Source organism: Enhydra lutris, unplaced genomic scaffold, assembly GCF_002288905.1.
Source record: "Enhydra lutris kenyoni isolate GAN:26980312 unplaced genomic scaffold, ASM228890v2 scaffoldscaffold10, whole genome shotgun sequence".
Classification (NCBI taxonomy): domain Eukaryota; kingdom Metazoa; phylum Chordata; class Mammalia; order Carnivora; family Mustelidae; genus Enhydra; species Enhydra lutris.
Window position 1 is genome coordinate 9,674,658 of NW_019154094.1, and position 16,901 is coordinate 9,691,558.

Sequence of the window (16,901 nt, forward strand, 5' to 3'; positions counted from 1 at the left end):
TGAGGTGTCAGAGCCCATCCTGAGCCGTGGGGGTCTCTTTGGGGTGCAAGATGACTCAGGTTTGCAGTAGGTGCCAGGGTCTAGGGTGGCGTGCCCTGAGACGGGCTCTAGACCATGACTTTGGAGTGGATCCCTCTTTTATGGGTCTGATTTCCAAAGGGCATGACTGCAGTCAATAAGTGTCTTTATTGGAAGAGAGATCCAGTCTCCTTGGCTCTGCTAGCTCCCTAGGTCAAGAGGATTTCGATGTCAAGCTCCAGCCGGCTGGCTTTGACCTCATAGCGTCCCCGGATCAGGCCCCGGGTTTGGCTGGTGTGCCAACGCCAGTGAGACTGGATGACGCAGGCCGCCTGGCGCGCCTGGAGAAACCGTCTGCGGGCCTGCCACATTCGGACCTGCGCCTGCACCTTCACCACTGCCCACTCCTGGCAGGTGTAGAGTCTTAGTGCCAGGCGCCGTCTCTGCTCCAGCATCTTGGCCTGCACCGACCTCCACCAGCACTGGATGACCCAGGCCCTGAGAGCTGCGTGCAGTAGTGACCGGCGCACCATGTTGCCACGCCACCATGCCTGAATCTTTATGGCTGCCTTCTCCGACTGATCGAGGGAGGGAAGAACACGGAGATGCTCAGTGGGGCGCCCTCCCCTTGCTGTCCCCGTCTGTGGGGCTGGGAAGAAAGGAGGCCCGGCCTAAGTGGCCCTGCCCCTTCATTTCCAGGCCCATTCGTCTGATTTCCAGTCTCCCACTCATTGGAAGTCACGGCTCATCATCCGCGGGGCAGACCCCTGCCAGGTGGGCCTTACTCACATTTTGTGTGTCCATGGCCCTGGTCTTCAGAGTCCACTCATCTGTCAGTTAGGACACCTGAGTCTTTAGCCCCGCCCTCAACTGTTAGTCACGCCCCTCATGAGACCCCGCCCACCTACACACAAGGCTCCCCCTCATCAGGTCCTGTCCCTACACATTTTTGCCACATCTCTCTCCTCTCACCTCTTGCTCGTGTCTCCTCACGGATTGGCCAATCCCCTCATTTGTTGGTTCCTGTCATTTGGGGGGGCCTGCCCTTATCTCTTGCTTGTGGTATATTTCTCAGACCCCAGTGGCATCCTGAGTCCTGATCTTTCTATGCCTTCTGGTCACGTCTTTCTGCTCCTGCTGGTGGGAGCAAAGCGAGAGGCACACAATTCTAATCCATAGCCGGTTTGGATTTCCAGAAGCTCAAGTGGCAGAGCCCGTGGGAGGGCCTCCAAGCACTGTGTTCGCGGGCAAGTATGATTTCATGTAAAATTTGGGGAAGCAAGGTCCCTTAGCTGCAACTGGAGAGAGCCTCTGTCTCCCCCTCTCTGGTGCCCCCTGTCACCCTTCTATTGGATGGTGGGGAATGGGCTGCAGCCTCTTTTGGGACATGACTAAGGATGTGCCTGCTTACTTTGGGTTAAATGAGGCGGATTTATGGGGTTCACAGTCACCCCTGGGAATAGACAAGTCCTTGCTAGCCATTCCATTAGAGATGGCTTCCTAGAGATTTCCTACCTGTTACCGTGCCATGGAATGAATTTGGGGGGACACAGGGTGCTACAGTGATAGGACAGATATGAACGTGTCCCCCAGTGCTTGGCACCAGAAGTAGCTGGGCGGGGGAGGAAAAGGGAGGTTTGAAAAGTGTGGAGACAAGAGCCGGTCTGTAGAAAGTTCTTGTTATCAGATATGTAAAACCATAAATGGAAGATTCTATTCTCACTGACTCCTGATTAAAACTGAAGTTCTGTCTTGTTGGGAATATACTTGATAACACAGTGAGACAATTATAAAGCATACCATACTTCCTTCTTATTTTGGTGTGAATTCGGTGAAAGAGAATTGATCAGAATTCCTGTGATTTCAGGGCATCAGCTAGGGGAGTTGTTATGAACAGTGTGGAAGGCAGCATGAGAAATCACATTTTATGCATCCGGTCCATCCAAAATAAACACGCTTTTATAAAAAATGACATTGCAAAATCGTCATATGAAGAAGTACTCATGGGTTATGCTGCAAAAAAATGTTGGAAAACCATGATAGATGTGCAACCGTGGTTTGATATAAACGCTGTGTAATGCTTTCGTATTTGCCGACTTTTGAAAATTTACGATTGGTTGCAATTTCTTTATTTGTTCTACATATTCACTTGCCTAATTTTAAGCCTGTAATTTTGCATTCTTTTTCTTAAAGTAGGCCTTCCAAATTATATAAGCTTCAGGTCCCACAAAACCTGGCTCTGCCCTGCCTTGTGCAACCCGGTCTCCTGAGAGCTCAGGGAAAGCTGTGTTTCTAGGATTCAGAGTTAGGACCGGAAGCGCAGACGCAGGTGATGCAGAGATGCTGGGAGTCCTTCGGGGTTTGGAAGGCCATTCTGGCTCTGGCTTCAGCATGTGTCCCAGCATTCATTTTTCTGCATGCGGGTTTGCTGGGGGCCCACGGCCTGTTGGCCTGTGCACTGTCTGCGGCTCCTGTTTTTTGTGTATTTGAAGCCTCGCCTGCTCACTTGTCTGCATGGCCATGGCACTGGCTATTGGGGTGTCTCACAGGTTCTGACCCTATTGTCAACCACACAACCACTTTTGCCTCATGTTAAAAGTCCAATAGGCAGGGGGCGCCTGGGTGTCTCAGTGGGTTAAAGCCTCTGCCTTCAGCTCATGTCATGATCCCAAGGTACTGGGATCGAGCCCCAAATCCGGCTCTCTGCTCAGCGGGGAGCCTGCTTCCCCTTCCCTCTCTGCCTGCCTGCCTACTTGTGATCTCTGTCTGTCGAATAAATAAATAAAAATCTTAAAAAAAAAAAGTCCAATAGGCAGAAGACCCTATTGCTTCCTTTAACGACTGTCAGTCTGGGTGAGCAGAGCGCTGTTATCAGTCTCTCAAAGGCCCCCATCGCTGCACTGATGGCATCAGACATCCATTCACTCAGCCCAGTCCACCAGACTGTGCAGAAGGGATCCACAGGCTGGGGCTGAAGCCGGTGTTCGGAGGCTCCGTGCATCTGGTCTAGGTTGCCAGATCCCACTGTTCTTTGTGGATCTCTCCCTTACTCCAGCTCTGGCCTGGTTAGGTTGTTGCCAGAATATTCTGGCTTTGTCTACTGCTTAGAAGTCCCTGGAAGAACCTGCTCATCCCTTTTATGTTCACGCTTCTGCAGATACTCACAAAGTGGCAGCCGGTGGGGCCGAGGGGTCAGATCACAGAGCACGAGACTTGGCCTCTGTTTCATCAGTTCTCTCCTCCCCAGCTGCTGGCTCTCTTCTGCTTGAATTCTTGCTCTGATTATAAATATGGTTTACCTGTTGCTTGAATTTCAAATAATGCAGAAACATATAAGGTGGAAAGCGAATGTTCCATGAAATCTGTCCCCAAAGCTCGTCCTCCAGAATTTATACCATGCACAGATTAGCTGAAATTTTCTATTAAAAATTATTTATTTATTTATTATTAAGATTTTACTTATTTATTTGAGAGAGCATGAGAGAGAAAGCACATGTGAGGCGGAGAGGCAGAGGGAGAGGGAGAAGCAGGAGCAGGCTCCCCGATGAGCAGGGAGCCTGATGCGGGGCTCGATCCCAGGACCCTGGGATCATGATCTGAGCCAAAGGCAGAGGCTTAACCCACTGAGCCACCCAGGCACCCCCAAAATAATTTAATTTTAACTCATACATTTGAAGCTGAAATTTCTCTCAGCAATCCTTTTTTCATTATTACCACTCCCCGCTTGGAGGACATCCTGAATGATGAGTTACGCCTTTATAGACGCATTACATCCATGCACCTAAAAGAAATCTAAGACTATTTTGGGTGTTTTTATGTATCTTTTTAAGTTGGTGAGATAACAAAAGTCATAGAACATAACATTGACCATTTTACCCATTTTAAAGTGTATAATCGAGTGGCTTTTAGTACCCACCCGGTGCTGTACAATGAATGTCACCACTATCTACTTCCAGTTTCTGTCTTCCATATGTTTTAATTCTAATTTCGTCCCCCCTGACAGAAACCATGTAGCCATTACCCTTCTGTTACCCCACCCCAGGCCCTGGTGACTGCGAATCTGCTTTTAGACTCTATTTCAGATGTTGCATATAAATGGAATCCAAGGCCACATGCCTGGCTTCTTTCACTTCGCGTGTGTTCCAGGTTCATTGTGGTATACATGGCATGTGTCAGGCCTTCATTCCTTTACGGCTGAATACTATTCCACTGCATGGATAGACCACGCATTGTGTGTCCATTCATCAACTGGCAGGTAACTGAGTGGTTTTCCCTCTTTGGTGATTGTGAATACCATTGCTGTGAGCACTTGTGTATGAGTATGAGTTTGAACACCTGTTTTCAGTGCTTTTAGTTATACTCCCAAGAGCGGAATTGTGGGGCCATGTGGGAATTCTGTGTTTAACCCTTTGAGGAACCACCAGACTGTTTTCCACAGCAGCCGGGCCATTTTGCGTTCCCACCAGTCTCCACATGCTTGCCAACATGTGGAGACTCGTTACTGCCCATTTTAAGAAAAATTATAGCATCTCATTCGGGGTTATGGTTTGCATTTCCCCACGATAAATGACATTAAACACCTTTTCTTTTCTTTTTTTTTAAAGATTTTATTTATTTATTTGACAGACAGAGATCACAAGTAAGCAGAGAGGCAGGCAGAGAGAGGAAGGGAAACAGACTTCCTGCTGAGCAGAGAGCCTGACGTGGGGCTCAATCCCAGGACCCTGAGATCACGACCTGAGCTGAAGGCAGAGGCCCCAACCCACTGAGCCACCCAGGTGGCCCAAGTTGAACACCTTTTCATGGGCTTTTGGGGGCATTTGTATATTTTTGGAGAAATGTCTATTCAAATCCGTTGACCACTTATTTAATTGGCTTCTTTGTCTTGTCATTGTTGAGTTGTAAGAGTTCTTTATATATTCTGGACACTGGGACCTTATCAGATATATGATTTGAAAATATTTTCACCCATTTTGCAGGTTGTCTTTTCACTTCCCTCATTAATATCTTTTGATGCACGACAGTTCCTAATTTTGATGATGTCCAATTTATCTATTTTTCTTCTGTTGTTTGTGCTTTGGTGTCACAGCTAAGAATCCACTGCCAAATCCAAAGGTCATGAGGATTACTTCCATGTTTTCTTCTAAGAGTTTTATAGTTTTATTTCTCACCTTTAGGACTTCGGTTGTGAGTTAATATGTCTATATGCTGTGAGATAAGAATCCAACGCCATGCCTTTGCGGGGGTTATCCTGTTGTCCAAGGACCATTCTTTGAAAAGATTATTATTTCCCCTGACTCTTGGTAGCCTTGTTGAAAATCAGTTGAACATAGAGCTGTTGGTTTATTTCTGGTCTTTCAATTCTAATCCATTGATCTACAGGTCTGTCTTTGTACCAGTACCACACCTTGTTGATTACTGTGGCTTAGCAATAAGTTTTCAAATTAAGAAGTTTGTGTCTTCCAACTTTATCTTTTTCAAGGTTGTTTTGGTTATTCCGAGACCTTTGCAATTCCATATGAACTTGAAGATTAGCTTTCTACTTCCGTTAAAAAAAAAAAGGCAGTGGGAATGAAAGGGATCGTGTTGACTCCATAAATCAATTTAGGGAATATTAAGTCTTCTGACCCACGAACACAGAATATTTTGCCATGTATTTAGGTCCCCTTTAATTTCTTTAAACAGTATTTTATGGTTTTAAGTATACAAGTCTTGCATCTGCTTGGTTAAGTTTATTTCTAAGGATTTTTATTCTTTTTGATGTTACTATAAATACAATTGTTTCCTCAGTTTCACTTCTGAATTTTCCATTGCTGGTGCATAGAAATACAAATGATTTGTGTGTTTATTTTGTATGTCACAACTTTGCTGAATTAGTTTATTAACTGTAATAATTTTTTGGTGGATTCTTTCGCATTTTCTACATGTAAGATCATGTGAACTGCAAGTACGGATAATTTTACTTCTACTTTTCCAGTTGGGATGCATTTTAGTTCTCAATTGCCTTGGCTAAAACTTCTGATACAGTGTTGAATAGCAGTGATGAAAGCAGATATCTTTGTCCCTTCCTCATCTTAGAAAAAAAATGTTGTCTTTCACCATTAAGTATGATGTCACTTGTGGGTTTTTCATAGTTGCCCTTTATCAGGTTGAGAAACTTCCTTCTACTCCTAGCTTATTGAATTTTCTTTCTTCCCCCCCCCTTTTTTTTTTTACCATGAAAGGCTATTAGATTTTGTCAAATTCTTTTTCTGTATCAATTGAGATGATCATGTGATTTTCCCCCTTTATTCTATTTACATAGATTTTCACATGTTGCGTCTACCTTGCTTGCATTCCTGGGATAAATCCCCTAAGGTCGCAGCATATAATCCTTTAAATATGCTCTTGGATTTGATTCCCAGTATTTTGCTAAACTTTTTGCATTGCACTTGTGATTATTATTGGCCTTTAGTTTTTTTGTTTCTGTTTTTTTTTTTTGTATGGTCTTATGGTTTCTTTGTCTGGCATTGGTGTTATGGCAATACCGGCCTCAGAGAATGAGTTAGGAAGCATTCTCTTCTCTTCACTTTTTGGGAAACATGTTAGAATGAATGGTATCAGTTCTTTAATGTTTGATAAAATTCACCCATGAAGTTGACTAGTCCTGGACTTCTCTTTATTGGAAATATTTAAATTACTGCTTTAATCTCTTTCCTTGTGGTAGGCCTTTTCAGATTTTCTGTTTCTTCTTCCGTCAGTTTTGGTTCTTTGTGTGTGTCTAGGAATTTGCCTATTTCACCATGGCTATCTAATTTGCCGGCATACAGTTGTTTATAAGATTCTCTTGTGATCTTTTTTATTTTATAAGGTCCCTACTTTCATTCCTGATCTTAGTAAACTGAGTCTTTTCTCTTCTCACTTGTTCAGTCTAACAAAGAGTTTTTCAATTCTGTTGGTCTTTTTAGAGAATCAACTTTTGTTTTTATTGATTTGTTGTTTTTCTTTTCTTTTTTTTTTTAAGATTTATTTACTTATTTGAGAGAAAGAGAGAGAGCATGAGCAGGAGGGGCAGAGGCTCTTGAAGAGGAAGAGAGAATCCCAAGCAGACTCCATGCTGAACATGGAGCCCAACTCTGGACTTGATCTCACGTCCCTGAGATTACAACTCAAGCCAAAAGCAAGAGTCAGATGCTTAACAGGTTGACCATCCTGGCACCCCTGTTGTTTTTCTATTTTTTATTTTGTTCATCTCAGGAAGGGAAGCAGGCTCCCCGCTGAGCAGAGAGCCCGATGCGGGGCTCTATCCCAGGACCCTGGTATCATGACCTGAGCTGAAGGCAGAGGCTTTAACCCACTGAGCCACCCAGGCATCACAAAGAGTGGTTTTTTTAAAAAAAGATTTTATTGGGGCACCTGGGTGGCTCAGTGGGTTAAGCCTCTGCCTTCGGCTCAGGTCATGATCTCAGGGTCCTGGGATCGAGCCCCGCATCGGGCTCTCTGCTCAGAAGATTATTTATTTATTAGAGAGTGAGCAGAGTATGTTAAGAACTTGAATGGGGGCGAGGGGCAGAGAGAGAGGAAGAATCAGGCTCCTGGCTAAGCAGGGAGCCCGATGGTGGGGCTCGATCCCAGGACCCTAGGATCATGACCTGAGCCAAAGGCAGACACTCAACAGACTGAGCCACCTAGGTGCCCTAAAACTTTTTTTCTCATGAAGATTCCATGTTAAAAAAAAACTTGACAAATGAGATTCTAAAGGAACTGAAACTATGTAAATTTTATGGAAGACTCTAATATTTGATGAGTAAATTTGCTGCTTTTTATGTACAAGGTGCTCTCAAGAAAACGTTACTCTCTTTGAAAACCTTCCGACTTTATTTCTGTGTCATTTTCTAGGATACTGTTGCCTGGGAATGTTCTCCTTTCTTGTCCTCCACCCCTTTTATTCTCTTTTCTGGCCTTTCCCATGTAACAATAGGAATGGACGAAGCATGAACCCAGTGGAAGAAAAGCCACATTGCGGGAAGATGTGACAAATGGGCTGGTCTCTTGAGGCTATGTCAGCTCCTTTCCTGGCCCCCCTCTGGCCCTGTGGGAGGCACTAGCCTCTCACAGCGCTTGATGAGCCATACTATGATCCTGCTGATTCCTCATCCTGTCTGAGTGTATGTGAGGAGGGTTTCCTTCCCAATTTTCCTTGCTTCAGCTCCTCCAGAGTAGGGGGCTTGGGCTAGGTTCCTGTTATCCTGACTTTTACCCTGATTTGACTTTGGATCCTGGAAAGAGTCCCACTGACCTCTGACCAGAGCCCCTAGCTCCTGCAAAGCCACCCTGGGCACATTGAGGAAATGGGACCCAGATGTGGTAAACTTGCTGTGCTGTGTGGCCTGTCTGGGAATGTGGGATTTCAGACAGGGGGCCAGAGGGCTGCCCAGAGGTGCCTGTAGCAACTTCAGAGCAACATTCTTGAGTTAGATAAGGAAGAATATACCAGTTCAAGGAGGTTCTCCCCCAAAACTAAAGACCAAAGGCACAAAACTTCAGAAAGCTTGTATAAAGGGTCTTAATTTCAAAAATCTTAAATCAGGAGTAGCTTTCTGAAGGTACCAACTTCCAGTTGAAAAGAAGGTGGAGAGTGAGGGGTGCGTCACTGACCATGGGGTAGCATTTTGGCATGCCGGCATAAGACATGCACAGCCAGTGCTCAGGCTGACCATAGCCGTGTACCATTCAGATGCCTGGGTCTGTGAACAGCTTTTTGGTGGCCACTGCTTTTGTGGTAGTCATGACTTAGAGGGGCACTTTGGACACAGGCCCCAGGAGGAGCCCAGTGAAAGGAGAGAGAGAGAACTGTCTGCATTACTTATTGAAACTTGAGGTTCCAGAGAGTAAAGATGGTTGAAATTGGGCAGATGCTCCCTCAAGATCACCTGAATGTGTGGCATCACGTGGCCCTTTCCCTTGGGAAAGTGGGAAAATTCCATCCATTTGTCTTAACTTGGCATACACTGTGCTTTGAAGAACTTTTCCTCCCTTATTGCATCTTTACCTCTTCCTAACTTCCCTCCAAGGACTAATTCCTAATGTATATAAACAGTCTAAATTCTAAAGGAGCAAATGTCACCTCACATCTCTAAAAAGGTATTATTCCACCAACATCTTTTTCTTGTTAGATTCTGAGAGGCTTTATCCCTTGCTGCCATTTGGTCTTGGTTCTGCCCCTAGTCTCCTTTTGAATTGGCCATACTCTGCAGATTCTTTGATCCTTCTCAGTAGCGAGTGAGGCTACAGAATGGGGGTATCTGGAGAAGCTCTGCAGCCTTTGCAGAAAGGTAAGTAAGGGCCATTCTGCCAAATTCTCTTAGGTGTGTGTGTTCTTCTTTCACAGGCAGCCAACACTGAAGAGTGATGAGAAGCCTGTGGCCAGTGTTCGCCCTGTGCAGTCCACCCCCATCCCCATGATGCCCCGGCATGTCCCACTGGGAGGCAGTGTAAGCTCTGCCTCCAGCACAAATCCAGCTATGAACTTCCCAATCAACTACCTTCAGCGTGCGGGGGTCCTTGTGCAGAAGGTGGTCACCACAACAGGTTGGGTTCTCTTCCAGGGCTGTCTGTCCCTTTACTTTTTTCTTTCAGGAAGTGTTTATTAAACACCTTTTGTATTCTAGGCCTTACTACATTAGCACTGTGGGTAAAAACAGAGAAGATAGGAATTTGCATTCTAATGGAATATCTTAAGAATTATAACACAGTACTGGGTTTTCTTAAATGTGATGTGTGGGATAGACTCTGAGCATGGCAGAGATTGTGGAACTGTCACTGGGACATAGGGTTGGTCTGAGAGAGGTGTGCATGTGTTGAGTCCTGCCTGACTATAGGGTCATCTGTGTATAAAGGATGACAGTTAACCTCCCTACTTAACTAGGAGACCTGAATGTCACTTGCTCCCTTGTTTGTGAGTTTGATAGGGGTTGAGTATGGTGGGCCTGTGGTAGGAGGCTGGCAGCCTGTCTGTCTCTGCGATTGGTTCTGTGATTCAGGGTAATTGGGAAGGAAAGCATTTTGTGGAGCTGTTTCATCGTATTATTTAGAAATATCCATGGTACATTAATTTTAATAAAAATATCTTGTTTTTTGAGTATGAAAATAATGTGTGTCCATTGTAAAATCATTGTGAAATGGGCAAAAGCAAAAAGAGAGCCTCTTGAGAGACTACTTCTCTGCTGATTCTTAAACATACTTTTTACTCTTTAGTTAGGTGTGAAGCAATGCCAGCAACGAAGAGGATGAGGCTACTTTGGGAGCCTAAAGTGATGTGTAGCAAATGGATGCAGATAGCTTAGGGAGGAGGAAAATAAGCAAATGTAGAAATAACCATGTGAACTAGAACTTTCTCCACACTAAAACTCTGTGAGTTTTTAATTAAATCAGAGGAAATTGATCAGAAAGATAATTGGATTTCTAAAGAGTTTCTTGTTTTCCTAGTATTCTTTGCCATACAACTGTGAGAGGAGGCCTTGCTTGCCTCGTCCTCCTTGGTTCAGACCTCCGCTCCCCTGAGAGGCTTTAGGGAAGCCACTGAGGAACAGGGGTGGATGTGGACTTTGCATCTTCTTTCCCTCTCAGTCAGGTAATCTAAATCTGAGGTCTTTGTCTTCACTAGATATTGTTATTCCTGGACTCAACAGTTCCACAGATGTACAGGCAAGAATTAATGCTGGTGAGAGCATCCATATCATCCGTGGGACAAAAGGTGAGAGCCTGACCAAGATGCCCATCCTCTACCTTTGGTTCAGTGTGGGGCTGGGAAGCAGAAGATAAACATATGGCTTGAGCTAGAGGAAGGATAGGAGTTATCCTATAAAAGTGTCACATGTGGGAGAAGCATGAGAAAAAGACATTTCTGGGTGCTTAGCAGAGTCGGGGCGGGCCCAAAAGAGATTTGTCAGTGACTTAAAAGGAGAGAGTTGGGGTCCCTATGTTCCCATATTTTACCATTGTTTTTATGGAGAATCTTGAGGTTGGTTTGGATAGATGCTATGTTTTATGTCAGTCTCAGCCTGTTGACAGTGATGCTATCAGCTAGAAGTCCCTCACCACTCACCTAGCAATTGTGGCAAGCCCCCACAGACATTTGCCAGAGCCAGTGTCATGGCTGGACTGGCACTTGTGGTTCTTACTATGATTGCAAGATGTTACCCCAACAGCAGCCATCAGTGAACTTTGAAAAAACAGGGTTAATATTACTCATCACAGATCCTAGAGGGTACACAGCACCCCAGGGCCACACAGTGAGGTCATGGGTAAAGAGAGATTGTGGGAGAGAAGACCTGGGTCTATGTTAGAGTCCAGGAGTTGGGGTGGTTAGAGGTATGTGGGTTTACTCTTTATTGGTGAATTTAAAACATAAGAGTGGGAATTAGGGCATGGGAAAGGAAAAGCAGGGTCACTCGAGGTTCAGTTTTCTGGATTATTCTGGCATTTCTAAAAGGGGAACTTCATGGATGGGGACAGCCTGGTTCCTTATCTAGTTGTTCAGCTAGTAGCTGTGTCGTACAGGTGCAGTTTGTTTATTCAAGATAGATTACTTTGACCATCAAAAGCTTAATTTCTAGCACTTGAACTACACACAGGGAGACCAGAAGTGGAGGGAGGGAGCTGTGGAATGGATTATAAACTAATGTGTGTGTTAGTGTGTCATCTTACCCACTTGCTCAGAGTGGGGTGGAGATTTCCAACTAGGAAGTACATTGGGAAGATGAATTAGTACATGTGTGTTAGAAGACATATTTTGAGTGTGATAGTTTAAGATTTATTTATTTATTTATTTTAGAGAGGGGTAGGGGAGGAGCAGAGGGATATGGGGAGAGTCCTAAGCAGACTGCCTGCTGACTGTGGAGCCCAGTGCAGGGCGCAATCCCACGACCCTGAGATCACGACCTGAGCCAAAACAGAGAGTTGGATGCTTAACCAACTGTACCAACCAAGTGGCCCTTGAGTGTAGTAATTTTAAAAGCCTGCTGCCTCTGGCCTCCTTACAGAGGGAGATGAGATTGCTGGAATGAGAATTTTGGACCATCTGGTCCAGATGTAATTGTCATCTGTAATTGTCAGGATGTAATCTGAGCCTATCATTCATATCATCCTTTACTGTATGAGGCTCCCTGAGGTTCTTTGTTTAGCAAGGAGCTTTCGCCCTAGCCTCTTTTGGGTCAAAGGTACCTTCAGGCTCAGGGAGAAGATGCCATGAAGCTATGACACACAGAGAAGATTATACCCAGCCCCCTTACTAGGCTCTTCCTATCCTAGAGCATGGGTCAGTAAACTATGGCCCATGGGCCAAATCCTGCCTGCTTCCTGTTTCTCTACCGGTGAGCTAAGCATGGGTTATACATTTTTAATTGGTTAAATTAAAATTAAAATAATTATATTATAATTTATTATTTATAATAATTATAAATTAAAATAATAATAAAATAATATTTTTGTAAATATAATAATAATAATATTTTGTAGAACCTGAAAATTATATGAAATTAACATTTCAATGTCCATAAATAAAGATCTTTGGAGCCCAGCTGCCCCACCCCACCCCATTTTCATTATAGTAACAGAGTTGAGTAGTTGTAACACTTTGGCCTATAAGGCAAAAATATTTACTAACTGGCCCTTAAAGAAAATGTTTGTTGACTTCTGACCTGGAGGCAGCCCTGACCTTCCAGGAGATTGATCAAAAGATGGAGAAGGTAGGTTAGTGTCCTGTGGGAATAGAAGGCTTTTCTTGAGTTATTCCTACCAGGAGAGAAGAGGGTATTGAGGCAGTGAGGCTCTTTCCCCTCAGATCAAGAGGAGGACCCCTCAGATCAAGAGAGTACTTCGCCCAAAACCAAGGCAGCCAACTACTGTCTGTGCTAGCTACCCCTTTATTTCCTCCATTTCATTAACCTTTCCTAGTATTTTCTGGCATCATTTTCTTTCTGTTTCCTCCAGAGGCTGAGCTCCATGAGACAGGGCCCTTTTCTGTCTTGTGTTCTTCAGCATCTAGGACAATGCCTCATACATGGTAGTTGTGCCTTGTTTGTGGAATGAATGAATAATATTGGGTCCACAGCTCAGCCACTCCACTTGTCATTTCAGGGTTCTTGAGGGAGGGTGTGAGACCTAATTTTATAGCAGTTTCCCAGCCCATGGTGCCTAGCTCTGGACTTTCCCAGAGTTGGTTGATTGCATGTTGGCTTCTAGCAGGCTTCCTCCTATTTCTTCTAGGGACGTACATCCGTACCAGTGACGGGCGGATCTTTGCTGTCCGGGCAACGGGCAAACCGAAGGTCCCGGAAGATGGTCGGATGGCTGCCTCAGGTACAGTGGTGGCTTCTTTCTGTTGGCCTGCACGGCACTTTTTTGTTTGGTTTGGTTTGGTTTGGTTTGTAATTACTTTATTTTTGTTTGTAATTATTTTTATTTTTTTTAAGATTTTATTTATTTATTTGACAGACAGAGATCACAAGTAGGCAGAGAGTCAGGCAGAGAGAGAGGGGGAAGCAGGCTCCCCGATGAGCAGAGAGCCCGCTGTGGGGCTCGATCCCAGGACCCTGGGACCATGACCAGAGCTGAAGGCAGAGGCTTTAACCCACTGAGCCACCCATGTGCCCCTGTAATTACTTAGTTTTTGAATAATGTGTACATGGTTCACAATTCAAAAGGCATAAGAGGGGTAAAGTGAAAGGCATGTTCTCTCCCTGCCTCCAAAACCCCCAGTCATCTAGTGCTCCTTTCTGGCAGTGCTGCTGTCATTTGCTTTTTTCAGAGATACATCACACACATACAGGAATGTGTGTGCACAACTGTGTGTGTCTGAGTCTCTGTGTTAAATATATGTACATAAGTTTTTTCCATTCTTTTTTTAAAAAAGATTTATTTATTTACTTAAGAGAGAGGGAGCAGGTCAAAGAGTGTGTGTGTGGCACATTAACAACGTTAGGAGGTCCAACCAGGTTCCCTTCTACAGGAGTGGCTCTCGTCTATCCTCCTGTCATATGAGCACTACACTGTTCTTGTTTCCAACTTTTATTACAGCAATTTCCACACCTACAGACAAGTTGAAAGAACAGCACCTATGTACCCCACATCTAGATCCAATGACTATCATTGTTCTCATAAACTTTCTTCTGTCTCTCCCTTCCTCTTACTGGAACTATTTGGAAGTTGAAGATGTCATGTCATTTTACCTTTAAGTACTTCAGCACACATCTCCTAAGAGTTAAGGACATTCTCCTCCTAGCCAAAATACCATTATCACACTAAAACAAACGTTTACACCATTATCACACTAAAAATACTACCTAGTATCCAGGCCATATCCCAGCTTGTCCCAGTCGTCTTCCAGGGCTGTGGATTTGGTTTTGTTTTTAAACTAGGGTGGACTGCTGTTTAAACTTAATTTTCCTTTTGTCTCCCATCCTGGTCACTGGTTGTCTCTGTCCCTTCTCAGAAGGAGTCCAGCTCGTTATAAGAATGACCTATTAGCATTTGATATTATCTCCTAGGATTCACCTTGGTTGAGTTTCACAGATTGGGGAACTGGGGTGCAGAGTTACACATATTATTTCCTAGATCAAAGGATTTCTTTCTTTGTGACTGAGAAAAGTTGACTGGAGGATGTTGTTTGGACATCAGATTCTTTGAATTTGGGGGATCACAGGACAAGATTTTTTATTTATTTTGATTTTGTTTTTTTTTATGGAATTTTTCCTATACCCTCCTTATCTCCCTGGCCATTCTGGTTCTCAGTTACCTACGTTTTATTCCCCAGGTTCCCAGGGGCCTTCTCTCGAGTCCACAAGCAATGGCAGACACAGTGCCTCATCACCCAAAGCCCCCGACCCTGAGGGGCTGGCCAGGCCCGTCTCTCCAGACAGCCCGGAGATCATCAGTGAGCTCCAGCAGTATGCAGATGTGGCTGCCGCCAGGGAATCCCAGCAGAGCTCCCCAAGCTCCAGTGCTGCCCTGCCTGGCCCCCCGGCCCAACTTGTGGACAGCAGTGCTGTTCCTGGGACAGCTCTCGGGACTGAGCCTCGACATGGGGGTCATTGCCTCAATAGTTCCCTCTTAGTGACCGGCCAGCCCTGTGGTGACAGGAACCCGGTGTTGGACTTACGGGGCCATAAGCGGAAGTTGGCCACACCACCTGCTGCCCAGGAGTCAGCCCGCCGGCGGTCCAGGAAGGGCCACCTGCCAGCCCCCGTGCAGCCGTATGAACACGGGTATCCAGTTTCTGGCGGGTTTGCCATGCCACCCGTCTCCTTAAATCATAACCTCACCGCTCCCTTCACCTCCCAGGCTGGGGAGAACTCCTTGTTTATGGGCAGTACCCCCTCCTACTACCAGCTGTCCAACTTGCTGGCAGATGCCCGCCTGGTGTTTCCAGTGACTACTGACCCTCTGGTGCCAGCAGGCCCTGTCAGTTCCTCTTCCACGGCTACCTCAGTCACTGCCAGCAACCCCACCTTCATGCTCAACCCCTCTGTTCCAGGGATACTACCCAGCTACTCACTCCCATTCTCACAGCCGCTCCTGTCCGAGCCGAGGATGTTCGCGCCTTTTCCTTCCCCTGTCTTACCCAGCAACCTTTCACGGGGCATGTCTGTCTACCCAGGCTACATGTCCCCACATGCAGGCTACCCAGCTGGCGGCCTCCTCCGGTCCCAGGTGCCTCCATTTGACTCTCACGAGGTTGCTGAGGTGGGGTTCAGCTCCAATGACGATGAGGATAAGGACGATGATGTGATAGAGGTCACTGGGAAATAGCTGGGGAGCCCCTCTCCACCTCACTTGGGGTCCCCGGCAGGTTGCCCACCAAGCTGAAAGGCAGCAATCTGGGCTTTCTGAGAATAGGGCACTTGGCAGGAGGGAAAAGGAAGAGGACAAAGAAAGGTGGTTGACCACAATGGCAGGGCTCTGTTGCTATTTAACATAAGAGGAGGAAAAAAAAAAAAAAAAAGCCAACAGAGCAGCAATAGCGGGAAATCAGGGACCCAAAACAGGAATGGAGGGGCAGGGCAGCCTGCCTCTCTTCCTGCCTGCCTTGCTTATGCTGTGTGCTTGCTTGCTTGCCTGCCATCTGAGTGTAGAAGCTCACATCCCATTTTTGTCTTTGGGAACATTCTCTCCCAAGAGAGCTGCCTTACTGGGTGACTTAGCTTGGCCTAGAGAGGGGAGGGGAGGGAAGAAGGATAAGTGAAGGAGGGTGGGCAGGGAGAGCAGATTGAGATTTCATGTGAAATGGAGTCCTTTTAGGGACAGGAAAGAAGCAAACCAGGTATGTATGTTTGTGTGCGTATGTGTGTATGTGTTTATGTCTATATGTGTATGTAACAGAGCAGGGGTGGCGGTGGGAGGGGAGGGTGGGAGAGACGAAGGGGGGAACTAAAAAATGAATTTATCATTTTTAAAATGGAAATTGGTGTGTGGTGGTTCATGGCAACTATTAGTATGAACATCGTGTTGAGCCCAGGAGAAGAGCCATGGAACGCTCAAGTTTCCTTCTAGTTGGGTGAGGAGAAGGCCCAGCTAATCCAAGTCCCTGGTCTTTATAGCCACATCTATTTTGGAATTTGGGGGAAATTAGGAGAGAAAATGGGCATTACCAATCTCTGTGTCTTTCCCCAGTGGTTGTCTCTGAGCAGATCTCCCTTCACAGGGTGTGAGATTTGTGTGCAGAGGCTGGGACGGGCATATGCGGTGTGTGAGCAAGAAGTCATGGAGTGTGACGAGAATAGACCTTCACAAGGATGGAACTGAGCCCCCACCTGCCTGTCCTTGTGGCCTTGCCTTTCCTTTGCTTCCCTGCTAGAAAGCTCCATGTTAATTTATTTTTTATGGGCAATTATTTATTATTTGGA

General features: G+C 45.5%; 2 protein-coding genes across 2 annotated transcripts; one reads left to right on the forward strand and one right to left on the reverse strand.

The window, feature by feature from the left end:
• Window positions 1–227: 227 nt before the first annotated feature.
• Window positions 228–2,540, reverse strand: LOC111143955 (IQ domain-containing protein F6-like). The gene is made up of 3 exons (XM_022497992.1): window positions 2,525–2,540; window positions 808–848; window positions 228–596 (listed from the first exon to the last, which is right to left on the reverse strand). Exons 1-3 carry the CDS (start codon window positions 2,538–2,540, stop codon window positions 228–230), a joined length of 426 nt encoding a protein of 141 aa, XP_022353700.1.
• Window positions 2,539–16,000, forward strand: LOC111143956 (helicase ARIP4-like). The gene is made up of 5 exons (XM_022497993.1): window positions 2,539–2,567; window positions 9,389–9,588; window positions 10,664–10,753; window positions 13,267–13,359; window positions 14,813–16,000. Exons 1-5 carry the CDS (start codon window positions 2,539–2,541, stop codon window positions 15,805–15,807), a joined length of 1,407 nt encoding a protein of 468 aa, XP_022353701.1. The 3' UTR covers window positions 15,808–16,000.
• Window positions 16,001–16,901: the final 901 nt, after the last annotated feature.